General features: G+C 36.1%; 1 protein-coding gene across 13 annotated transcripts in view; it reads left to right on the top strand.

The window, feature by feature from the left end:
- Window positions 1-27220, top strand: part of CASK (calcium/calmodulin dependent serine protein kinase) — a 216263-nt gene that overhangs the window by 155764 nt on the left and 33279 nt on the right. For all 13 annotated transcript variants that reach the window (XM_054072578.1, XM_054072566.1, XM_054072539.1 and 10 more), the window contains 5 exons: window positions 12592-12669; window positions 13491-13571; window positions 19008-19196; window positions 19830-19908; window positions 25445-25530. In XM_054072578.1, coding sequence (XP_053928553.1) covers window positions 12592-12669; window positions 13491-13571; window positions 19008-19196; window positions 19830-19908; window positions 25445-25530 — 513 coding nt within the window. The remainder of the gene's footprint in view (window positions 1-12591; window positions 12670-13490; window positions 13572-19007; window positions 19197-19829; window positions 19909-25444; window positions 25531-27220) is intronic.

Genomic DNA, 27220 nt, shown 5'->3' with positions numbered 1-27220 from the left:
TCTGGTCTTGCAGTCCAGACTTTTAAGGAAACATTTTCTCTTTTGCTAGAAAGAATGTTGTTGGGACCTCAGTTTAGCCTCTTATGTGGTTGGCTAAAGCTTTCTACTGGATTTGTTTTGGTTTGTTCTGTTTACCCTCTCAGTGTTGGATGTTGGCACGGTAAATCTGAACATCTTCCGTAAAAGTATCAGTTAATAAGCACTGTTGCTATACTTCTCTGTTTTAAACTCTTCCTATATTTATCCCTGATTTGCTCTTTTCTGAGCAAAGTGTGTTGAATTAACAATTCTATTATATACTTTGGAAAAAAAGCAAAGCAAGAGACATTTTGATTTCTATTTTCAAGATGATTTCATTTTCTTCTTTTCTTCTAAATCAAAAATAGACTGGTGGAATATCTATCAGATGATATAGAAGAGAAAACCAGCAGCTGTGTATAAAAAGCCTAAATATTTTCATGTATCATCTAGGTTTTTTATGTTTTGATTTGAATAAGAATGGTTTTCTATGTGAATCACTATAGTGTGGTTCCAGTTTTTTGGATTAATGTTGGTCCTTAGTCTCTTGAGTACTGATTACATTTAATAAGTGGAACATATTTTAGTGAAACATACATATGTTTCATTTGGAAAAAAAAAATTGTGTGTGTGCTAGATGTCTTGCTAAACTCCCTCAGACTGTGTTATGCTTATGTGAAATAATCCTTTCTCATTTTAAAAACACCTTCTTTTCCTATTTTTAATTATCCTTTAATTGATATGTTTGTAGCATAAAAGCAAATGGAAAATCTTTGTTTAAAAAAAAAAGAAAAAGTAACTATGTTGGCAGGAAAGCACCTTGCTATTTGGGGAACGAAATCTGGCTTTTATCCCAGTCCAGCAGAGGCAGCTTGCTGCCCCAGGGAGTGGGAGGGACTGTCTCTCACACTGCAGTGGAAACTCCTTTCCCAAGTAGTGTAGGGGAATAGTGACCGAGGCTTAGGGAGAACTGTTTGAGGAATTCCTTCAGCAGGTGGGCTGGATCATCATCACCAGTGAAGTATGCTTTTTCTCTAAAAGGTAACTTCTCTGGAAGGCCCTGTCTGAAAGAACACTGAAAGCAGAGGCTATTTCAGATTTTCTTTTGCATTATTTCATAACATTCTCTGAAGTACCTTCCATTTTCAACTTCCTTCATATGTTTGCATTTCTTTTTCTGTATTCCTCAGATATGTAGATCACTGTGCTAGTCAGCATGATCTCATTGCTTTGTTGTTATTCCTGTTTCTCTCTCACACAAATTTATATAGAAAATCTGTCTTATATTTAGTATTCTGTGCAGAAACCATTTTTGTTCAGTGTTTCTTTAATGTCTTATATAGCACTGATAGATGATTGAATCTCTTAAATATAAGATTAGTACAAATAAGAGCTAAAGGTAACATTGATGATTTAGATTTATTTTTGAGAAATTTATGTGTCTACCTCTTTCCAACAGTGCAGAATTCTGGGTTGGATGACATTGTGATAGTTGCTTTGTTGCACTGATCTTGTTTTCTTTCTAAAGTGTTCCATCATTCCTGGGTATTTGTGAGCATAGTACTGATGTGGTGAATCATCAAGTGAAATAGGGCTTAGTAAAGTGTGTATTTCAAATCATAGTTGTAGTATATAGTCCATTCCTCTCAGCCTAATGTCATCTTCCCTGTGTCAGTGGTGTGTCATTCTGGGTGCCTATGCAAGGGTGTGTGTCTCTCTATGTGCACCAACATAACTTTCTCCAAAAGCATAAATCTATAGGCAACTTTTTTAGGATGTAAAACTAAAAATTCCCTTGATTACAGTGTATTTTTATGTTGCTGGGCCCTGATCTGTCAAAGAACACTATAATTGTATTCCTGTCACTTGCGGAATATTTAATTAACCTCACTGATAATGTTTTCAGATAAGGGGTTCATTTTCATATTTGACTTTCTACATTTTTTTCACTTACTTTTGTGTTGAGTGTAGTTCAAGTTAGTTTCAGTTCCATTATTAACCATTATTAACCAATAACCCATTGGGTTATTTTTGCTTTCTAAAACTTCAGATTTTCGGATTTATTATTTCTCCAGAAGCTTGGGACTTACTCTAATAAATAAAAAAAATAAAGAAATTTTATAGTGCCTGGGATAAAGCCCACAAATCTTGAATAACACTTCTGTTTTGTTGATACTGGGAGCTTTCTTCAGAACGTTGTTTGAGTTTACACTTAGTTTACACTAAAGCTCTCAAAGGCAATGTAGTAACAGTTCAGTAAGCTATTTTCCGATCTTTGAAGTCAGTCAGGCCACTTGCTTCAAGTTATTCAAGTAGTTAGCTGGTACATCTTGGATGTTCTTTGTACTAATGAGCTCATTTAAGTATATTTTTAGTCTCAGTATATCATTACAAAATATTTACATGGGTAAGGAGAAACAAAAATTATCATAACTCAAATATTGGCACCTCCTGGTGCAAGATATGCTCAGTGTCACAAAGCCAGTGAGAAACTGTGTTATTTGACAACCCTCTGCAATCATTGTGGATTTAACTAGTTTTATGTGGATTCTGTATCCCCCTGGAATAAAACTTGTGGTCATTAGCATCCTTTTCTTCAAGATGGTGATTTAAACCTGAAGAGTTAATTCAGTTGGCAGAATTGGATATGAAGCCTATTTAGGTTCAACCTGAGTCTGTAGTTCCTGCTATAGGTTGGTAGTCCATATTGGAAGGGGTGTAGTGGGAGCAAGACACAGGCAAAGGTTCTCCAGTGGGGTGTATGAAAGTTTTGTCCATATAATTTAACTTTTTATAGCCCTTTCTGTATTGAGGGATTCTTTTTTCCCTGGTGCTTATAGAACCATAGAATCATTTAGGTTGGAAAAGACCTTTAAGATTATGAAGTTAAACCATAATCCTGGCACTGTCAAGTCCACCACTAAACCATGTCCCTAAGCACCACATCTACACATCTTTTAAATACCTGCAGGGATTGTGACTCAACCATTTTCCTGGGAAAGCCTGTTCCAGTGCTTGACAACCCTTTCGGTGCAGTAATTTTTTCTAGTATCTAACCTAAACATTCATCTGTGCAACTTGAGGACATTTCCTCTTGTTACTTGAAAGGAGAACCCAACACCCACCTCACTACAACCTCCTTTCATGTTGTAATGGAGGGCGATAAGGTCTCCTCTCAGCTGCCTCTTCTCCAGGTTAAACAACCCCAGTTCTCTCAGACACTCCTCATAAGACTTTTCTCCAGACCCTTCACCAGCTTTGTTGCCCTTCTTTGCGCACGCTTCAGTGCCTCAGTGTTTTTCATGCTTTTTTCTATTCAGGTGTGTGGTGTCATCTTTAAAAGGTGGTTTGCCATGTTTTTGTCAAGATCAGCTTCAATTAGATATCTGATGCAGGAAAAATGTTAAGTGGCTATGTTATTGAAATAACAGGATTTCTGTGTCCTTGAAATTACAAAAATGTTGACATACCTTGTGAAATAATGATCTAAGCCTGTGTCTTACACAACAATGCTATTGGTACATTCCAGAATGAGAGTGCTTTGTTTTTTTCTTATTGGGACCATTGAATTTCATTGTGTTGATCTTTCAACTGCTGGGTTTTTCTTGGTACTGCTATGTGTAAAGCAGTACCTTTATCTCATCCTAGTTTTTCTTCTTTCATCTTTCTGTAGGAGTTAAAATGTTTACAGCATCAATAGAGAGAAGTCTGGTTTATGATACAGGAGTGGAGTTGAGACACGCACACCCTAAAAAAGTGTGTGGAGGGAGTTGTGGCAAAGTTCCTGAAATAGATTAGATGATGTACTGAAGATGCCTTGTAGTGTATAATGCAGGACTGAACAGTACCCTGGATATCTGCAGTCAGCTCCTGGCAGCAGAAATTGGAGAGCTCTCAGATCCTTTGAGGAGGCAGGAGAACGTCTTAGACTACTTAAATCTAATCAATCTTTGGTTTGTCACTATGGTTTTAAATTGTTGTATGTATTTAAGATTATTCAATCCCAGACTTTGCTTGCCACAATTTCCAGCTTGAGAGAATGTAAGTCTACCTACATGCATCACATATCATGTAGAATTTAGCTAAATTGCAACCTCTTCCTCTCTGGCAAGCTGTGTGCATGTACTGTCTAGCGTATCTTTTAACATCTGCTATCACTTGTTGAGAACTACAGCTTCTAAAGTCAATAGAATTTCTATGATAAGTGATAATATGGGGTTTTCTTAAAATATGTTACATTCTACTATGCTGGACTCCTAATTTATAGTGAAATACAATGCTGCCGTATACTGGAGTCTAGATTCGTTATACATGAATGAGGCATTTAAGGGCACCTGAAATTAAATAGGAGGAAATAATGTCGTGTGAGTTTCAGGAGTAGCATAACTGTTTCTCATCAGCATGTCTGTGAAGCAATTAAAGCTTCTTGGTAAATATGAAGCAAATCAAGAGGCACAATTTAAAAGGACAGCTGTAGGAAAAAGAAATGCACACACCCTGCAGTTTATTTTGTAAGAATATTGTCCTTTCTTTTGCTCTTTTACCTCTAAAGTGAGAAGGCTTTGAGTTTACTGAGCAAGTGCATAGCACATGGTAGTTTCTGCTAAAAAAGAATACATTCTACAATAGAGCTAAAATTTGTTTGTAACTAATGTATGCTAAAGGTAAAAAGTTACCCCCTAACAAAGAAATAGAACAAACAAGTCAGATATTACAGAAGAGCTTGCCACTTGACCCTGTGGTCTGAACCAGTAAAAGCGTTAAGTGTGTCTTTGAATCTGCTTTTAACCTGTATCAGTTTAAAAAATAAAATTAGATCAAAGATTGACTTAATACAATCTGTGAAAATATTTTATGTTTTATGAAGACTGTAAAAAACATTGTGTCATGTAATACACGTAAGTAGAAATATTATCTTTATAATTTTCAAAGCTAGAATTGCTGGTTTTCTGAAGTAGCAGGATAAGAACCTATCAAAGAAACAGTTAAAAAACGGTTACAGTCACATACGTAATCAAAGTGGATTTAATATGGACTGCAGAGATTTATATAGCCTTACTTTCAGATTGAACTTCATGTGATTTCCCACAGTTCTTGACTGCCTGCAGTTTCACTACAGGACTGTAACCTATTGAGAGGATTTAAACTTAGGTACATTTTCAGTTATTTTAAGTTTTGATCAAATGATGGATACAACAGGCATCCCCACATTTAGCTACATAACAGAATGGAAAACCTTTTTGCACTTCTGTAGCTTAACCTTCTAATTCCCTGGGTGTTTCCAAGCATACAAAATATATCAATGCAAAATTTAAATGATAAAATACTGAGTGGTTACGTGTATAATGCCATTTGGCATCTTTGCCTGTTGCCAATGCTGTCAAAGGAATGTATGCTTTCCTTCCAGCTGTCAGGTAACAAATTGTTGCCGGTAGGTAGACCCTCTGAAGGCGAGGAAGAGGCGTTCTTTCTGGGTTCCTTTCTATCCCTTGGATCACTATGAAGGCAACACATACAGAATGCTTTGGCTGTGTCCTCAGGGACTTGGGGGGGCGTGTGCTTTCCCCCTGAAAGGAAGCCTGTGATCATTTCAAGGTTCCACCTTAATAAAACAGCAGTTCTTGAAGTAGATCAGTTAATATGTTTTCTCTTTCTCCAGCAGTAAGGCATTGACGACCAAGAAAGACGTAATATCCTCTGTGAGCATTAGAAGTCTGGTCATTAACAACACGCTAACATTGTTAAATGTTTTCCAGTTGATATTTAGCATCACTGGTATGTCAGTTTTGCATGGTCATAATTTCAGGTTTTATGTGTGCAACACAATGAAATTTGTCATCCTAACCTGTAGAAGACAATTGTTTGCCAGTCGTGCAGAGTGGGAATTGAAGGAATACACAGAGGAAAATGTTTTGGCCAGTTTGGTTGGGTTTCCTCTCCTCTCTTCTTCTCCCCAAAAGTTAAGTTTTTCGTTGAAAATAAAATAAGTGAAGAAGTCCAGATATGGAATGATTCCAAAAAACACAAGCAGCTTGGAGTAAAAGTTGAAATTCTGTAGTGTTGATTGAGTTTATCTGGCGTAATTTTTTCTTACCTGTTGTTTTAGGTAAAGGCATAAGAAAATCTGGGTTTACGTTTGTTTCTGGCACAAGTAGCAGCAAGTGTAACTGTTCTACAGATAACACGTTATAGATATGTAAGGATGCAGATGACTTAAAACCAAATTACAGTTAGCCTACACTTTGCGGATAAAAATTTCTCTAAAAATTAAAAGAATAATAAGTGTATTCTAGTTCTATCACATAATCAAAATTTAAGTGAAATTCAGGGTTTTCATTGTTACTGTTAGAATTTTTTTTATTTTGTGTTGCATGAAATTGAATAGGTAGAAAGAAACTTGAGTATTTCAAATTAGCATAACCTCTGTCAGGGTTACTGGAAGTCTGAGTGCCTGAAATAACAAGCTGCAATGATGGCGGCTGTCAGTTCCATGACATGACAGAAGCAAACACTTGTATGTTCAGACAGAATTCATATTCTGCTTCTGACTGCCCTGTTCTGTGAATCTTCATTTTGGCTGATAAACTACTTCCTGAAACATTCTATTAAAGTAATTCTCTTCACCTTTTAACTGCACGGCATTTCGCTGTGTAAGGGACTTGAATGCAAAGGTTGATTGTACTCCTATTCTATGGTAAGTGTATCACACAGAAGAAAGTTTGAAGCTGTGGACAACTGTGATCTGTACCGCTCTAGAGGTCACAAGGTAGTGTCTTAAATGTGTTTCGAACTTCCGTATGAGACAGGAGTGTAACATGCTGCAGGATTGTGTTGGGAAAATGAATGTTAAGTCACTGATGCAAAAAGGATGACAGTAAACTTCAGGCACAGTCCATAATAATGAAAAACAGAGGGCTTAAAAGAACAAACTGTCTTTAAACAAAGTTGAAGATAAAGCTTCTGCTGACTGTGACCTTGTTACTCAGTGTGTTTTCCAGTAGCAGTTATCTTCAGGGATGTCTTTCCTTGAGGGCATAGAATCCCAAGGAAAGAGAAGCCATGAGAAGGTGGAATTTTGCATGGAAGAGGATATGTGAAACAGAACTGGCAGAAGAAAGACATGGTCTGTCAATTATCTAATTTGCTCTTTAATTTTAGTGCTACTTTGATAATACTACTTGTGAATATTGTTTTGTTTGGTAGGTCATAGATCTCTTTCAGACTTGCAGCAGGCAAAATCTCTGGGGTAAATGGAGTAGCACAATAGGAAGCTATGACAGGTAGCAGAGCAACAAGCCTATTTGTAATAACAGTTGCTGTTGCAAGGCTGGTCAACAGATAATGACGCTACTTGAGTTGCTGTGAGTATTCTTTTCATAGCATTTGTGTTTTAGCATGCAAACTTTAAAGCAAAACTTGTCTTCTTAAGAAGCAGAACTATTCTGTTAATTAGCTATATTGTCAACTTATGTTTGTTATATCATATTTTGTTAATATATTAATTGTGATTTTTAAGCTTTTCTAGAGTAAGCTCTTAATTTAGATTTCGTGGGTAGCAAATGCAGAAGAACTGATGCTGAAGAATGAGGCTCAGATGCAAATTATTCAAAAGTCTGGAAATTCCGAAGGTTGCAATCGCTGTGACTTTTTACAGCAATTATTTGTTTTAATTATTAGAAATTTTTAATTGTTATGTTTATTGGTATTGCTGAGTGCAGTTGTTGGAGGTTGGACTACTGGGGTGAGGGGACAGAGTTATTTGCTTGAAAATAGAGTGTCCCAGGAAAAAGAAATCCCACCATATGGAGTTCACCCTGCTGAAAGTCTGTTGATATTACATAGAAAAGCATTGTGTTGAGGACAGTGGAAAATGAATTAGTTCATTCTGTTCCACAAGAAACTACCTTTGGTATGGTCCCTGAAGGACTTAGGTTTGCAGGGCTGCTTAGAAACAACAGCATTGTAAACAGGCTGGTTTTGTGTGATTAAAATTGTGTAGCTAACCACATGTAGTAATGTGTTCTGTACCACAGGAGCATGTAAATCCTGGCTGTAATTGTCATTGATGTTTACTTCATTGTGTGCAAACGGGTTTAATTCACAGTTCTCTTAAACATTTTGTGAAACATTAGTGTAAAGATATGTTGGATTCTTTGTAAGGGAAAAATGTTCTTAATGTGTCTCTATGAAATCTCTAAATTCGGATGCTTTCAGGGATTAATTATGGAGCTGTGAATTCCTTCTAAATTGCTTCTGCTACAGCTATTGTTTAAATGCAAAAATATTTGAAGAGTATTGCAAAACAATCTGGTTTTGAAGATTGCAAAGAAGGTAGTACTGCTTCAGCAGCTCTTGTGCATTAATGCATAGTATATCCTTTGCTCTTCTTACCAGCTTCTGGTGGAAAGCTTCTAATCATCTTCTGTAACCACTAAAGACTAATTATTGTTAGAGTTAGTGTGTTTTTTTGAAATAGGCTTAGTAACATAATGCTATAAAATTCTATCCAGACTGAACACACAATTACTAAAATTGGAAATGAGGGATACAAGATAATATCCTGGATTCATCCTTGTGTTTATATGAGTACATACCAAAAGAGAGACAGTTTGGAACCAGACTAAATTTTTAATGTCAAAAAAAAAAAAAAAAGGCAGTGAAAGCATTGTTGAGATAGTATATTGAAAAAATTAAAATCTAACACAACTACTAAGAAGCACTAATAAATCCTTTGTTTCTGGGTTTACATAATGTTACTTTGGTTTTTTTTTTTACTTGTTAGTATTATGTTTTTAAAACTGTATCTTAGCTGTTCGTTCTTATTTTTTCTTTGACTACACATAAGCAGTTAATGTAGAAATGGTACATCTGATACAATCTTGTACGTAATATTACTTTAATTTCTCCATTAGAAACATATGATGACATGTAAACCAGAACAAGATAAATGGTTCACAGGGTTGCTGTGTATGTATTAGTAGATTTGTAAACAGTCTTGTCCTTTCACTGTCTTCACTGTGTTGTAATTACATTTGTCTTGTGTATTGCAATTCATGCCACTCCTCTCAAAAGTAATCTAGTGTTATAATGCATTATACCAGAGAGGAATTGTATGGCCCGAATAAAAAGTTGTTTCCAGATGAGATGTGAAAATAGACAGTGAGACAGTTTGGTAACAATTCTGGTTGTCTCTACCAGGAAATTTTTCTGTTGCTAACATCAAATATTAGTAATGCATACAGCTGTTTTGTTGTAAAAAGGGATTAGAAACAGTTCTAAGTCAAGCCACTGTTCATCATCATTTCAAGAACCACAATTAAAACCTAAGGGTTTGTGGCTCATCTGTGAAAAGACAAAAAAATCTTGACATGATGAAAGCCATGGTCGGCTCCCTCCTGTTTTAAAAGTAATTTGAAGCTCAGAGATAGTAAGAACTCACTGAACACCTACAGTGTGCCTAAAAAATATTGTACAGGAATTGACTATGTTTTTCTTTGTCATTTGGATTTTCTAATGTGGAGATCTTCTTTGATTATTGTTAACTTCACGTACAAAAATAAATCTTTCACTACTGCTGCGGGCTCCCTTTAGGATAATAAATAAAACAACAGTTTTATTGAGATAGATACCAATTCCCACCAGATTAAAAAATAAATTAATTATACTGAAATCTTAAAGCTTAATCTGTTGTTTATGGAATATGCGGTTAGGAGAAGCAATTTTAACTATGTAGCCTGGTACTTTTGTAAGCTAAAAATTCCATGAACAAACTTGAATTGGAGTATACCATTTCAAATATGTCTGTTTCTAACTTTTTAAAAATTCCCAAGAGGCAAAATCAATTACACCCTTAATTACCTGCAATGTTGATACCTGTGCTTTAATTCTGATCTGAATTTGTCCTGACAGCTCCCTTTAACTCAGATCATGCAATAGTTTTGTCAATTAAATTGACTTCCCATATGTTATCATCTTCTGTCTTCTTTAAACATTTTATAATATTCACGGGGGAGATATGATTGATATTTTTTGAAACCTTTTTCTGAGCCTTCTCTGCCTCTTGACATCCTTCCTGAATTTTTAATGTAGAACTGAACAGTGACCTATTGTGGGCATGCCTCAAGCACATGTAACAGTCTCTAGTAAATATTCTCATTATGCTATGGCATTTGGCTGTAGTCTTCCCCGGGAGAAATTAATACATAGCTAACTTATGCTTTCTGACTGCTCAAGACTCCTCCTTCCCCCAAGATAGCATCCCCTCTTGAAAATATTATTTATATTCTTTGTTCTTAGATATATGGTCTTTTTGGGGGGGCAGAAAATACGCTTTTCTTTTTCCTTACATGCAGATGTTAAAGTAATGGTAATCCAGTTAAACAAATGAAGAAATAGTGGGGCTGGTTGTTTGAGTTTTTTTTTTTGTTAAATCAGTATACCTTCCCTGGTTTTAAATAGGGATTTACCATTTAAAAATGCATTTCAGGTTAGAGAGATTCAAGTTTCTTTTCAGATTTATTGTGGAATTTGTTTGTGTCTCACTTTTTAGAGTTAAGGTTGGACTGAATTTTAATGAAAAAAACATACTCCTGGTAAAAATGTAATGCAGAGTAGGCTGTTTGCATTGTGTTTCCATTAGACCCTGGAATGAGTGCCTTCCACAGTAATGAAATTTGGAGGTAGAGCACCTAAGGAGAGTCTCTAGAAGAGATCTGCTCATGCTAGTGCAGCTACAAAAATACATTCTTTCTGTAGTCGTGGCTGTCTTCTACTCCCAGAAACAACAAATGGATCCCATGGCTTGGGTAATATATAGGCTTTAGCCTTAATGCAGATATGAAGGTTTTTCTTTTAAGTGCTATCAAGAGTCCCTCCTAATGCCTTGGAAGCAAATCTCAGTAAGCAGCAGTTCTGGAAGATGAAATTTAAGCGCCACTCTTCAGCATGAAGGCACTATGCAAAAATAAATGCATCCTTGTTCAGTCTGAACTTTGCCTTGATTTTTTCATAAACATTCTTAGAGGCACTATGCTTCCTACTTTCCTTTTTAGCTCCTTCCCAGCCTCAGAAGATAACTTACTCTCTCCCATGACAGTGAGAAAAAATTGTTTCTATAAACTGCCAGTTGTTTTAGATTACAATAACACAACAACTTGAATGAAGCCCACAATTTTGCTTTTGAACAATTGCTACAAAGAACTAATATTTTCATGCTAACTTTTCTGTAATGTCATTAGTCTTAAACAGGATGCATGTGTGAATCTTTTAGAAAAATGCATTCAGTAATATATATGTTTGGTATCATGCATTTTCAACAACTACTCAGTACGCTGTGGTTGGTGCAATTTCTTAACAGGTGTATAAATGTGATACTTAATAATTTGGATTTGCAGGCGTTTGGGTATGTTTTGCTTGCTTACTTAGGAAAAAGTAAAAACAAATAATTGTGTATGCGACTGAAGTGTTTCCTGAACTATAAGTAGCAGAAAGCCCTTGTTTTAAAAACTTCAGCAGTGGTCAAGGCTGCTTAAAATGTTGAGTATAGGAGTGTTTTGGAATCACAAATTGTGATTGACTTGTCTACTTTTCTTTCCCCAAGATAAGAGGTATAACAGTCCTGCAGGCAATGTTTTTTTGGAAGTGATATTGTTTCCTTTTTTCATATTTATTCGCATATGGACTTGAAATATTCAAAATGTGCATTAGATTGTTAAGAAACCCAAGGAAAATTATGATATTGGATTGCATTTGTTCAAATTTACATCTCTTCTAAAACTGAATGGTATTTCATGTGGTATTTCATGTACGTCTATAGCTTGACAAGATTCCATTTTTCAAACATCCATGGCTGTCCTCAGCCAAACAGTGGAGCTATAAGCTTCTCAGAGTAAACTCCTGTGAAGTCCTTGCTGAGCAGCCTAAATGGGGGATTCTTATCAACTCATCCTTTACAGTGTTAAAGTTGCTAAAGATGTTAGAGTCACTTGTGTATTCTGAATGTTTATTTACATACACTTTTGAATTTCAGTTGAAAATTTCAGTTTTGTGAGCACTACTTGGAAAGTTTCGTGTTTCTCTTCTCTTAAGACTTTGGGTTTTGTACCACTCTGTTTTCAAGAGCATTTCCCATGTTCTGAGGTTTATTTAAATTACTGTTTGGAATGTCTGGTGATTTGATTTGTTTAGAATTTTGTGTAGATTAATTTGAACTTTTAGCAGAATGTATGGTTTACAGCATTTATTCAAGATTCATAGGATCACTTCTGGTAGAAGAATATAGTTTCTGTAAATCTGTGGAAAAAGCAAAGGAGGTCTGCAGAATCCCTTAACCTCTTGAACTTTCCCATGTCATCCTATGAACTCTGAATCTATGCACTGTTCAGATCAGGAAATGTTTAAAAATGAAAAGTCAAAACCCTAAGCTGCTAGATTTTGTATATAAAACATCTGCGGGTCTTGCAGTTTAACAATCATCTTGGTCGTGGTAACAAAAAGCAGGGTATTGTCAGTGCTCCTCATTACTTTATATAAAGTAGCATATTATTTCAGTAGTTTGTTTTCTTGCTGTTTCAGCTTTATGACAAAATAAACACAAAATCTTCACCGCAAATCAGGAATCCTCCAAGTGATGCTGTACAGAGAGCCAAAGAGGTAATGGCTTTAAAATATATTTTTTTACTTTGAAGGTTTAGTTGTATTTAAAGTGGCACATTTTTTCTTCGTTAAGATACTGGTATGTATCCAGGCTTATAATCTGAATTATTTCTGAAGTTCTACAGTTGCCTAGTTAAGTTACTAGTTAAGTGTTGCATAAACTTGCAAAATTTCATTATGTCTGTAAGGATTATGTATATTACTCAATTTCATCATTTAACGTTTGCTGCATCAGTTGCGATATTAAAAGAAATACTCCTGTTGGGTAAATGCAGTATCTTTCATGTCCAGTTCATTTATCTACAGCACAAGTTTGATGTTTATATGACTTAGTCACAAAATAAGATACATTTGTGGGTATCACGTTTTACAAAATATATCATAGATACCTGAACTAAGTTTATCATAGCTAGTTCTAAGAAAATCAGACCAAGAAATGCAATGAAAGTGGCCCACTAAGACCAAAGATAGACACAGATGTTCTTAATTCTTATACCTGACAAGTAGTATTTTATTTCTTTATTTATTGCAAGTAGTGAAAAAAAATTAAGTTATATTACATATTATCATAAAAGTAAGTAAAGTTGTTGGGGATAATGTCATAGGAAAGTACTGTTTATAGAACTATTAATATAGAATGAACATGAAGAAAACTGTGTAAGAACTGAAGTCATATTCATAGACACCCTGAAGTTCTGTTCTGCAAAATTTTCTGGCAGTTGGAGATTCTGACTGACCACTGAGGGTGTTCGTTTCTTTGACTAATAGCTTTATTTAAAAGAATGTTACTACAGGCATTTATCATGCTTATTTTGCAGGTTTTGGAAGAAATTTCATGTTATCCAGAGAACAATGATGCAAAGGAGCTAAAGCGTATTTTAACACAACCTCATTTCATGGTAACAAATGCTACTCTTTTGATGTTTTTGGTTTTTTAATATTCATGTTAGAAGCAAGTTCTCTTTAAAATCTGCAGGTGATTAAACTGCATATAATACAAGATACCTATTAATAACTATTTCTACTCTGCTGGTCTGGCAAAATAGTTATTATTACTACTTCTGTTGGTCCCCATTACTGTGCAGAAAACTCAGCAGTTTAGAGTAATCTAATTGTGGAGCGGTTTCACTGTCTTTTTAGGGGAGCTTTGTTGCACAGGGAAGTTTGATGAATCCTTTTGGATGTTTGTCAGTAGAGCTAGGATCTTCCTTTTGCTTTTTCCAAAGGTCTTGTTAGGATAAAGATGTGTGAATTCATTGCAAAATAAGTGTTTCTTTAACATTATTTTATAATTAATCAATAGCTTGTAAAGTCTAGTGAATTTGTGTTACATACCAACTCCTACTGTGTCTTTTTCAGAAACCCGATTTGTGGGCAGTTGATTGGTCAGGGATGTGACCACTTAGTAACTTGGTTTGAGTTACTGAAGTCTAGTCTTTTGAAACTACCTAAAGGATTTCTTTTCTTTATGCTGTGGATGAAGTTCATAAGTTGAGCAATAAAAGTGTTCGCTTAAATCTATTCTGTGCTGTTGTCAGTTTAAAATCATGAATTTGACTTTCCCTAAGACAAAGATTATATACAGGGGGCTTTGTGGAATTTGCTCACCTGAAAACTGAATTACTGTAAGTCTGAAGGATAAACATAAATTCCAGGGAAGAGTGGGCTGAAACCAACCTCATATTCAGGTATAAGATGAAATCGGGGTAGCTGTGTGTCCCAGTGTGTTCTTTTCATGGCCACTGTAGCTTTAGCTGCATTTATTTTAGTACTCTTAAATCAGATCAGTAGTATGTTTTTGAAGTGAATCTCCTGATTGTTCCCTTACAATGCTTTAGCTTGTATCATGTAAGGTCTCAGAGCATGCAAACTAGACTCCCTGCAGATAAAATTAAACTTGAAGATGTATGCTGGAAGCCAGCCTAATCCAGCAGCTGATGAGCATTCAGTCCACAGGGCAAGATGGAAGCTGCTCAGAAGTAAAAACTCCTGCAGTGCACTCAGTGTGTACATCGGGTCCTCACTAACCCAGTTGTTTTACTTCTTGTTCATTCCTATTTCATTCCACTAATTACTAAGGCAGACATTGGCTTTTTTATGTTGTACTCAGCAACACACTGATATGATGATGGAGGTGATACCTGTCCTGAAATCTGTAACAAAGCTGGTTCAACATTTAACAGGAATACTTGCTTGGAATAGAACATAAAACAAGGTAGAATGGTGCTCAGATATTCAGCCATATTCTAAGAAAGATTTAAAAAAAAAAAAAAAAAAGAAAAGAAAAATCCCATGAACAAATTGTCTGGCACTCAAAATTTTTATTTGGAATCTGATATGTTGATTTGATTTACCTTTTTTCCATAATTACCATACAGTATTGCAAAAACAATAGGCACTGTGGAGAAAGCATTTTTTAAATCTAACTTATTTTCAGGATAGGCATCAATAAAGATGGTAGTGGCATGTAAAAATTTCATGTATCAAATCAAGCAACAGGAAAAGTGACTTGAAGCTCATATTTTATAGGTATCTCTATTTCCACCTGATGTCCTCATAAACTTAAAGCCAACTGTCGGAATTCTTTTGTTGCAGTTCTGTAGAAGGTGTCTTTTATTAAGCTCCCATTCCATAACAAGTATTTTTGATGAGAAGTAAATTCAGTAGTTTAATCTATGGCATCTTAAGCTAAATTGCTGTTTGATGGAGCCCATCCCTTCTCCCCGTGTTTCATCCTCTCCCTTGCAGTTGTTCTGACATTCATTTGACACTGCACTGCTAAACTAGTAGGATACTATTCCAACAAAAAAAATTATCCATTTAGCAAAAAGGATTAGGGACAAGTGGAATACTGCCAAAGCCAGAATGAGCAAGGAGACAAAACCACGTAGTCGATGTTAGGGAGGAATGGCACAAAAGTGTAAAGCAGCAGTTAAGTTGGCATATGTTGCTGTGGACTCACACCTTTAAGGTGCACATACCAGAGTCTACAGATGTAAAAGAGGCAATCCCATCCTCTCCTATCATTCCGCTCCTGCTCCCAGGTACACCTTTTAGAAATTCTCAGACCTTACAAAATTATTATTTGTGTGGCATTGTGCCAAACTTTCCTTTAGAGACAAAGCCTTTACAATGGATACTTTTAGGAAAGGCAATAATCATATAAAGCAATATTGTCAGCCTACACTCAGTGTGTTCACCAAGCAGTGGACAAATCAATGCTCAGTTTAGTAAGTTGCTGAGCTTTGATGCACAGAGACTGAAGTAATAAGATGTAATAACTAGGATTGTGTACAGTAACACCTCTATGATAACAAGAGTATTTTACTATTATTTATATTATTATCTAATGTGTATACCTAATTGGAAGACAATGGTTTATAGTGTCTCTTCTACTTAAACATGGTGTTAGTGGCTTAGACTATGGGCTTACAGCTTTACAGAGCCAAAGCAAATAAAGTATATATTTGTAAGTAATGCAATTGGCACTTAGATCTTTGTGGTCAATTTTTTTTGATGATTTAGTTTTATTTTGCCTTTGTGTGCTGTATGGGTTCACGAAGAAATTATTAATTTAGTCTGTACATGCTTAACATTTTGATTTAAAGAAATATAAGTAAATTTTACATAAAGGTCTTTCAAAAGATAATTAATTTAAGAATTCTCTAGAAGATTATCAAGTACCTCACCCATTGTGTAAAATTTCAAGGAGCTTTTATCCCATTACAGTACTTCAAGTAGTCTTTCAGATATGCCAGTTTTATCTGCAAAAGGTTCTATTATAGATGTTTAGTATGTGGAGCAATTGAAATGTTTGCTGTTCTTTGCAGACAATAATCCTGTGATGTAGTAGAAAGTAGTTGTTCTCACTAAGCTTATTTTCAGCAGGATTATCGTGTTATGCAAAGGAAAAAGGGGAAAAAATCTTAATTATCAAAATAAACAGAAACACATGAGAACAAGTATCTTTAAGTCCAGTATCAGTCTTTATATTAAAGGTTTTCAACATTTAAATTGAGGTTGCCATAATTTAATATCTGGTGTTTCTGAATTTATGTTAAATTTCTTTAACACCTTCTAAAGTCACCTAGTATTATTATGAATCTTTAAAAATGTTCAAATTACCGTATTTATAGCCTACAAGGTGTATATTGTTGCTAAAAATCTAGTATAAAGCAAAGCATATATTTGATGTGAAGCAAATGTCCTGAGTCACATAAAGAAATGTGATATTAAAGTGTGGAGAATATAACAGGTATAGACAGGTGCACGAAGTTGCTTGTGTAGCTTTGAGTAGATTGAGCTGGCGCAAGCACAGGTCGTCATTGTCCTCTTCTAAAGAGTGCTTCCGTGCAAAGCCAAGATCACGCTCACTCCTAGAACGGCGGTGTTATGTAACAACCAGAGATAAGGCATGATTATGCATGGGTGCTTGTCTTACTTGGGACAACCACAAACAGTTTTCAGATACCAGAAGGAGAACTAAGCTAAATTCCTAAACCTATATAGGAGTATTCGTGCATAAGTTTACCCCCAATTAAATAAATCAGATTAAAGAACTTATTTAATTAAAGTGATTTCATGTACATATATGGTCCAGATCTCTAGTGTAAGTTGTTGCTTCAGTAGTACAGACTAATCCAGAAGAATTGTTGCAAGTTTGAGCTTAGTGGTTGACAAAATAAGATGAAAAATAGAAGATGGAGATATAGGTTAGTATTTAAACCAAAATAGTATTTGTGTGGGTGGACTTGAAACACAGGAGGGGAGGAAAACAGGGAATGTGGGTAGAACATTTCTAGTTTAAGGAATTCTGTTCCATCATTGTAATGCTGAGTTCCCAACTATAGTTGGAAACTGATTTGATGACAGGGAACTTGAACTGTTCATGAAGTTATCTTTTATAACATAATACACTTTAGAATGCTACCTTCGGAATAAATGTAGAATTTTGTAGAAGCCACGAAAGAAACATTTCTGCTTTGGATTCCACTTCAGAAATGTATTGTGTAAGGGTAGTTTGTTATCCCTTTTTTCTGTTTTCATTCTGCTCAAACATTTTAATTGAAGACTAAGATGTTACAGAGTCAGATTTCTCTGCCAAAACAAATTCTAGATGGTCAATCTCAAGTCTTGCAAGATTGATGGGCTTGCAAGTTGAGAGCTATGAGAATTTAAATTAAAATTAACAAGTTGTAACTATAATATAGATTGACCCAATGGCGCTGGTGGCTGGTATCTCTGCTGTTGCCTGATTTATCAATCCCTATCTGAGAAACCTCTGTCCATTTGCGTATAAAGACAGTATCTATCTCTGGTCCTTGATGAGTTAATATAAGAGTAGAACTAGCATGTTCACATTTAAATCGTATTAAATTTTTGGGCAGAAGCAAGCTAGTTATAATATACTCATTATTAACAGTTAAATGTAAACATTAAATGAATGTGATACAGGACTCCTAAAGATATCCTGGAAAGCAGTGGAATGTCATACCATAAAAAAGCCTGGTACTGTTGAATAGTGCTTTGCAAATGCTTACACTTTGTCCAACATGTAACTCATCATACTATGTTACAGTTCTTACACTTATACAGGCTTCATATCTTTTCCCTAGCGTAGAGTTCTTACACAGGCAGTTGTTCCACTTATCAAAGATTAAATACACTTAATCCATTACCTGCTGTACCATTCTCTGCATCAAGAAGCAGAGTAAAACTGTTGAAGTAGTATTTGAACAGTTTGTTGGTTTTTACTGTAATTTTTGTCTGACATTTTGAACATAGTATGGGTGTGCTGGGTCTGTGCTCTAGTGGAAGGGCAGAATATGGAAGTGATTTTGCCAGTAAACGACAAAAGAAGGGGTTTCATTCTTTCAGTCAATATCAATCCACAATCTGTCTTTATTAGACTGAAATACCATAAGATCTGAATACCTTCACATTTTACTACGGTAATTATTGTAGAATGGGTTGCTCAGAAAGTTGGCTTCCTAATTCTTTGTCTAGGCACAGAAATAAAGATGACTTAATTCTGGCACCATGCAGGTGTCGAGAAGGTGGGGGAGAGGGAAGCAGCATCATTCTCTTTTAGGTAGCTACAGTAGAAAATTAGATGTACTCATGCAGATTTCAAAGGCTGTTTATGTGTGTATGCATTTGCTGTCTGCTGAAGTTTATATTAGACTCCTTTAAGGGAAAAGTTCCCATATAGAAAACGAGGCACAAATATCTTGGATTTCCTGTAATTTCTGGAAAGCTTCAAAAATGCTAATAAGGAAGTGGGGGGCATCAGAGATGACAGAACTCTGATATTTTATTACTCTGATCTTGTCTAGGCCTTACTTCAAACTCATGATGTAGTGGCACATGAAGTTTACAGTGATGAAGCGCTGAGAGTTACTCCTCCTCCCACCTCTCCATACTTAAACGGAGATTCTCCAGAAAGTGCCAACGGCGACATGGATATGGAGAACGTAACACGAGTTCGACTGGTGCAGTTCCAGAAGAACACGGATGAACCAATGGTATGGAGGGAACCTCAGTATTTTTCATAACTCTGTGTGATTGCGCTGGGTCCATGCTGTAGGGGAAGGGGAGAATACGGAATTCATTATGCTAGTAAACAACATAAAACAGTATTTTATTCTGTTGGGCTGTGCCAATCCACAGTCTGTCTTTATTAGAATGACCAGTATGATAATGATTTTAATGATGTATTCTGCACTTTGAAGTAGGGTTGCCAGTACGGCTGGAATAGTTCAGCAGCCATTGTAGATACTTATCCTCCTGTGCATATCTGTGGCTTGAAATGCTATGTGTGTATCCATATTACTGCTGTAATATTAGAGCTGGTTTTGTTTAAAAACAACCTTGTAGCAGTTATGGCAGATTAGGCTTTAAACCAGACTGGACACTTTGACTTCAATACAAAATTTTAACAAACCAGAATCTTATATGCTCATATATTAAAGTATTATATCTTCAGATATAAGCGGTATCTGTTTTCATTGCCTATATTTAACTGAGTGGCAAAGTTCTTATTTTAATCTTAAAATTTATACAGTGCCTTCAAGCTTTTAGGTAAAGTGACTGTTATTCACCAAAAGTCGCACTGCTTAGTGTTTTATTTTAGAAGTATAAACATTTCTTTTTTCTAGGGAATCACTTTAAAAATGAATGAGCTGAACCATTGTATTGTGGCAAGAATTATGCATGGAGGAATGATTCATCGGCAAGGTAATCATGTGTCATGAATAGTTTTGTCTTCAAACAATTTTTTAGATAGTTTTGAACTAACTGTGTAATATTTCTCATGTTGATTGCTACTATTCTGTGGTAGCTTACCTTTATTTCTGGATGGAGTCCTGATATCTGCCTTTGTTACCTTCCAGTTGCAGATGTCTGCCGGCATTTTCACATGAGGGCCTGCTATGTTTCATTTAGGCCTTAATTAGGATAATGAGACTACAGCCCAGTAAGAGATTGAAATGCCAATAATTTCTGGAGCTGTACTTATTTAATCCTCTTGTTTTTAATATATGTGTGTGTGTGTGTGTGTGTATATTTATATCCTTGGACTGGTGGCAGTACTTTTCCTTGCAAAATATGAAAGAGTTTTGTTCAACAAAAATCAAATTTTTGTTTTCACACAGTTCTTGAGGATCTTTATATTTTCTATGTTGAGGCTCATAAAAATTATTTTGTAAATAAAAACATTTCTCCTGCCTTCAATCTAATTTTCAGTTTTCACTACAATAGCAAACCCTGCAAACATGCATCTTTTCTTAACTCCAGTCTACTACTTTTTTCCGTTTTGTGGGTCCAGATCAGGTGTCAAAAAAAGCTGGACTTTGTCCTACTTTAAACAAATAACTTCCTTGCTAGGTGGTTAGCTGCAAGTTTGTATTGCACCATTGAAAGGGTTACTTTAGTTTTACAGTTTGCCATCTTTTTCTTTTGATGAACACAAAAATTTTCATCATTTGTCAGACCAAAGTTCCTTCTAATCTACTGTTCTGTTTCAGAAGAAACGAGGGACAGGTAATTAGGAAGGTAAAACATAGAACAGGGAAAAGTTACAGTGATCCTTTCCCTGATATAGTCACTTCACGTCCTTGATGTAATCAAACCTGTCAAGAAGCAGGAAAGAGAAAACTTTTCATACAAATAAAAATGCAATTCATATAGACTTCTGCATTCCTTTAGAGGACCCTCTGAATTGAAATTAATTTGGATTCTAAAAGTGAATTTTAAAAGGAGATTGCTCTAAGATGCACAGGTAGAAAGTTTTCTTCCGACTGTACTTGGGTAGCTGTGATCCCCTGCAGAATACTGTTTCAGATGACATTGTTTCCATAATGAAGGTAATAAAACTTTAAAAACTGTTAAAAGTGGGTAAAAAAAAAAAAAAATCCCACCATGCCCATTAAAACTCTGTGCTTTTCTTTTTAATTACCCAGTGTCTTTTATTTCTAAAGATTTGGGAAATTTAACCTGTTCTATATGAGCTCCATCTAACTAAGATAGCTCTTCTGCACTTAAGTTTAGAATCATAGAATCATAGAATCACTAGGTTGGAAAGGACCCACTGGGTCATCCAGTCCAACCATTCATAACACTCCCTTAAACCTTGTCCCTAAGCACTTCATCCACCCGCTCCTTAAACACCTCCAGGGAAGGTGACTCAACCACCTCCCTGGGCAGCCTGTTCCAGTGCCCAGTGACTCTTTCCATGAAGAATTTTTTTCTGATATCCAGCCTGAACCTCCCCTGGTGGAGCTTGAGGCCATTCCCCCTTGTCCTGTCCTCTGTCACTTGGGAGAAGAGGCCAGCTCCCTCCTCTCCACAACCTCCTTTCAGGTAGTTGTAGACAGCAAGAAGGTCTCCCCTCAGCCTCCTCTTGTCCAGGCTAAACAACCCCAGCTCTCTCAGCCGCTCCTCATAAGACTTGTTCTCCAGCCCCCTCACCAGCTTCGTTGCTCTTCTCTGGACACACTCCAGAGCCTCAACATCCTTCTTGTGGTGAGGGGCCCAAAACTGAACACAGTACTCAAGGTGCGGTCTCACCAGTGCCGAGTACAGAGGGAGAATAACCTCCCTGGACCTGCTGGTCACGCCATTTCTGATCCAAGTCAAGATGCCATTGGCCTTCTTGGCCACCTGGGCACACTGCTGGCTCATGTTCAGTCGGCTGTCAACCAACACCCCCAGGTCCTTCTCCTCTGTGCAGCTCTCCAGCCACTCTTCCCCCAGTCTGTAGCGCTGCATAGGGTTGTTGTGCCCCAAGTGCAGGACCCGGCATTTGGCCTTGTTAAACCTCATGCCATTGGTCTCAGCCCAGCAGTCCAGCCTGTTCAGATCCCTTTGCAGAGCCTCCCTACCCTCCAGCAGATCCACACTTCCACACAGCTTAGTGTCTTCCGCAAACTTGCTGAGGGTGCACTGAATGCCTTCATCCAGGTCATTGATAAAGGCATTGAACAGAGCTGGACCCAGTACCGAGCCCTAAGGAATCCCTCTTGTGACTGGCCTCCAGCTGGAGTTAACTCCATTGACCACCACTCTCTGGGCCCGGCCATCCAACCAGTTTTCAACCCAGGAGAGTGTGCGCCTGTCCAGGCCAGAGGCTGACAGTTTCTGAAGCAGAATGCTGTGAGAAACTGTGTCAAATGAGCTGTATTTCAGTATTTCTGTAGTATTGTCATCTTTTTTTTAAATGTTTCTAATTTTATAAGTGCTTTAGATGTCTCTTTACAGCTTCATGCAGCATACATATGTTTAGAATATTTTTACTAAACAGAGAAATGCAAATATATGACAAAGTGTCTGAATCCTAATTACGGGGTCTGTGAAATTTATTTTTTGGGGTTTTTTTTATGTTGTTGCTTCTGCTGTGTCCTCTTGCTGAATAATAGGTCTACTGGGGGGTTACAGGAACTGTGTAATTTCAGATATATTGATATTAAGTAAAAACTGCACAATTCCCAATCACGAAATAGTAGCTGCTGTGAAGTCTGCCTCCTGTCTCTATGCTAGCTGTATCTAGTCCCACTAGTTGAAGTTGGAAGACAGGCTTGTGAAGATGTTATCTACTTACACATTCCAGAGGATTCGGCTAAAACATCATTTGCAGTCATTAAAACTTGTCTTTTTATTGACTTGTCTGCTTTTTTATAAAAAGTAAATGAATTGTATCTTAGATCTCTAGCTTTTAATTATGTCTTGGCTTTCACTTTGGTGTCTGTACCTTAACTTATCTCAGTTATCCATTCACTTTTTATCTGTGGATTCTGTTTAGACTACTCATACTGTAAATATTATTTTCAGGGAATCTGCACATAGTCTGCATTCTCAGCAGCTCTCAATATCTTGACCTATAGGGTTTTGCTGCTATATGGTTTGGGGTATACATGCTTAAATATGAATTCATTCATAAGATGAATTTAAGAAGATGTCCCAATATGGCATTTAAAAAGATTTCCAAAGAAGAGAGAGGATTTACTGGCTGTCCATTTAACATCTCCAGAAGAACAGCAGTTCTACATTGTCTATGTTACATTCTCAAAGTGAAACTCGCACCAATTTTTAAAATGCTGATGCCCCTGATAAGGTTTATTCCATTCTAACAAAATGTATATGATAAATTGATGAAAATATGATTATGTGTTCACAGCATTTCACTTTCCAAGCGATAGAATTTTGATTTGGCTACAAAACATGTTTCTGAATAGGGACTCCAAGAATTTGTTCTGTCTTCTTCCTAATAGAGTAGGAGCTCTCATACTTCTGTGCAGAGCAAGAACACACACTTCCTAAAACTGTCTTCACCCTGGCTTGCGAAGGTGAAGAAGGAAGTTATTTACTCAGAAATATATCCATTCAGGCATGAACAGAACAATACTCATTTCTGTCAGAGTAGTAGAAATGGGAAATGCTTCAGAAGAGGGGATTTTATTTAAGTGCAGTATTGAAATTATTTGATACAGGGATATTACTGAATCTGATTCTCTTTCTGATATTTAATTCTGTCCAATTTATATTTTGAATAATGCCAAAGAACCTTTATACTATTTCAGGACTTATGCTCCTTCTCATTCAGTATTATTGTTTAATAACAATTATGCTTACTTCAAAAACAACTTAATTTTGGCATGATACAGTCAATACAGAGCCTCATTTTTTTTTCAGATTTCCTTTTTTTTTTCTTTTTTAAGATTTGGGTATTGAATGCCTTCCTGGGAAAGTACCAAAACTGAACTTTCAATGTGCTTCACTAGAGACTTCATCTTTAATGTTCTAGATGTGAACTAGATTATTTGAAATTCAAATGCAGAGCTATTGCATTCACATTCAGTGAACTATTAATTGTGATGATTTTACACTGAAGAGTGGCAGAATAATTGTGCTGAGAACTTTTTTATAATATTCATTATCAGCAGATAAGCTCCTGTAGAATTGTTTGGAGCATTTAATGTGGCTGAATAACTTACTCTTGAGAGTACTGAAAGTTTTTGTAAACTTTGGACTCTCTCCTGTAGCACTGCCACATGAGCTTCTGTTTCACAGAGGAGACTCCAAAGGGAATCATAGCAACAGAGATTTTTAGGATTCTTATCCTTGGTCCAGGGTGTGTTTGTGTTTAGCAGGAATGCAGTTTGATTTTCATATGTTTGTTAAGTTGAAAGTTTTCATTTAATGTTATTCTTTGGAAAAACTGACTATTTTGGTTCAGGAAAAGAATTTTAAAGATTTTTCAGAATTCTACCTGATAGATTTTTTTTCAGGTAATTTTCCATGGATATGTTGTAATTTAGGAGATGCTTGCCAGTTGCCATTTTTCCAACTAAGATTAATTATACTAGGTACAGTAATTGTTTTAGGTACAGTATTTAGAAAAGTATACTTGCACAAATGTTTTACATCATACAGGAGAAAGAAATATATGTGAAGTAAATTATCTTGTCATATTTCCTTATATATGAAAAGCATCTTCTGACTAATAATAAACTGTGGAATTTTTTTTTGAGAACTTCAAGAGGATTAGGTGGCTTTGAGCTACTCAATTCAGAAATTATCATCCAGGCGAGCCTCCTACATTGCTTCTAATCTTGAAGATAATTAATTCATTTGCGGCCTCCTCCCTGTTGAGCTTTTGTAGTGTCTTACAGCCACATTGTGGCATGCCATTCCCATCTCAGCTTCAGCAGGTCAGTTTATGACTTGCCTAAGCTAATCAGATATTTGTTTCATCATCTGACATTATGGGTAGTCACACCAATCATTTACATTCAAGCTGAAGTCAAGTGTATGCACAGAAAATGCATACTGTAACTATCGCAAATCAAAATCAGATAAAAGAAAAAATACAGGTCTAGTAGATAAAATTAAGACTACATCCAGAAGGTAAACAGCATTAACTAGTCATCTGATAAAATGCTTGGATATCTCTGTTGAACAATTCCAGCTAACTAGTTGCAGGTGTCTGTCTTTTCATTGTGGGGGTTTTTGCAGCGTCCCTGTAAGGGACTGATGTTTTCTCCATGTGTGTGAGGTGTCCAGCCGTCTCATTCTGGTGTTTTGACTGCGCTCTGAAAGACAGATTTGTAGTCTTTGGTAGCTAATACATAGCTAAGAACATCCTTTCCCAAATCTGGGCAAAAAAATGCTTTTAATATTGTTTCATATTTATGCCTGTGTATGAATATCAGCACTGTCTTACAATTATCTTAATTTGTAAAAACGTGTTTCAGGTAAATCTGTGTTAACTCCATAGGTACGCTACATGTAGGGGATGAAATCAGAGAAATAAACGGAATCAGCGTGGCAAATCAAACTGTAGAACAACTACAAAAAATGCTTGTAAGTGCTTGATATAGTTGTCATGTCTTTTATAAAAGTGCCTGTCTTGTTTTGACAAAACTTTTATGTAATTGCATTGTGACTTCCCCTTTTTCTTTTATTCTTGATAGCTTACGTATGCATGTAACACAAAGTCCTGTGTTCGGCTTTTAGTAGCGGCCTTTTTGCACATTATACCCAGGAATGGTTGAAGGAACCTCCAGGTGTCTTTTTATTTATTCCAGTTAGTCCTATAGAAAAGATCATTGACACCCAACCATTCCCAACAGATGTCTGTCCAACCAGCTCTTATAAAAACATGAGTAATGGGAGATTCCCCATACTCTCCAGGCAGTTGACTTTAGTGTGTAACTCATTACTTTCTAAAAAGTTTCTTCTAATGCCTGACTTTCCTTTGTTGAAATGCAGGAGTTTCTTCTTCTGTCTCTAGTGGACATAGAAGGAAAAGTACTGCTTTCGTTCTATTACTCATCCCAAGTTAGTCTGTAAAGATCATGTTCTTATTTTAAATATTCAATCTACTCCAAGTGTAGTCACTGAGTATACTGTGGAAGAAGAGAAACTTTTCTCGACAGTTGGGTGTAATAGCTACAAAAAGACAAAGACAATAAATCATAGACACATATGAGTTGGAAGAAACATCAAGAGGTCTCCAATCCAATTTCCTACACAAAACAGGTTTAACACTGAATGTAGCCCAGATTGCTCAGGTCTTTGTCTGGGTAAGCCTTGCTAGTATCCAAGAACAGAGATTTGATGTGACAGGTGTCTCTTTGGGCAACGTGTTCCAATACATTATCTATTCATAGAGAAAAAATGTGTTCCTTATATGTAACTGAAACATCCCTTCTTGCAATTTATAATTATTATGGCTCATGGTTATTAATGTTACAAAGAAAAAAAATATTTTGAGCTCAGACAGTCTGACTTCTTGCAGGAAAACTCATATCTTGGGCCTCACTAGTACAGTCAGTTTGAGATTCTGTAACACTTGCAAATTTTTCTGCATGTAACCCTGACCTTGGGATCCTGGATGACATCACCAATCCTTTTGTTGTGCCCAGAACCGTGTAAACAAGCCTAAGAGAGTTGAGGCAAATAGCATTTTTTTTTTTGACTTACAATAAGCCAGCCAAAAAACAAAAGGGAAAAACTCCAATTGAAGCGATTTGCTTACCTTTCTGCCCAGATCGAGTCCTGTAGTTGTCAGCCATGTGGTAGCACTTTAATTCAAACTGTCATTTAAGAAAATACAGCTGAGTGAGTATGTTGCCGTAATCTGCTGCTATTCTGCAGTTACTACTTGTTATGATTATTCTTATACTGTAGTAAATGCAAACTAGCAGGCCTCATGTTCTGTTTTGATGAAAGGCTATTTCTTACATTTCTACCTTTAGTACAGTAACATGCAGCTTTTCAGAAACTGTGAATGTGCTTTTGCTATTTAACGTATGTTGAATGGGAAGAAAATGTCACTTTAGTAAGTAAGTAAGCAAAGACTGCAGATCACAAGAATTTAGCTGCAAAGAAAAGGCTCACATGGAGGAAACCTACACATCTCTGAATCTCTTAGTTTAAAATACAGCTGCAGGTCCTAAGCATTCAAAAACTGGTCAGGCAAACAAACTAATAATGTATGTTTATATTTGAGATTAACGATAGGGGATTTAAATGTTTATTTATAAGTTAA

This window comes from Cuculus canorus, chromosome 1 (assembly GCF_017976375.1).
Source record: "Cuculus canorus isolate bCucCan1 chromosome 1, bCucCan1.pri, whole genome shotgun sequence".
Lineage (NCBI taxonomy): Eukaryota > Metazoa > Chordata > Aves > Cuculiformes > Cuculidae > Cuculus > Cuculus canorus.
This window is presented reverse-complemented; position numbering and strand designations above follow the sequence as displayed.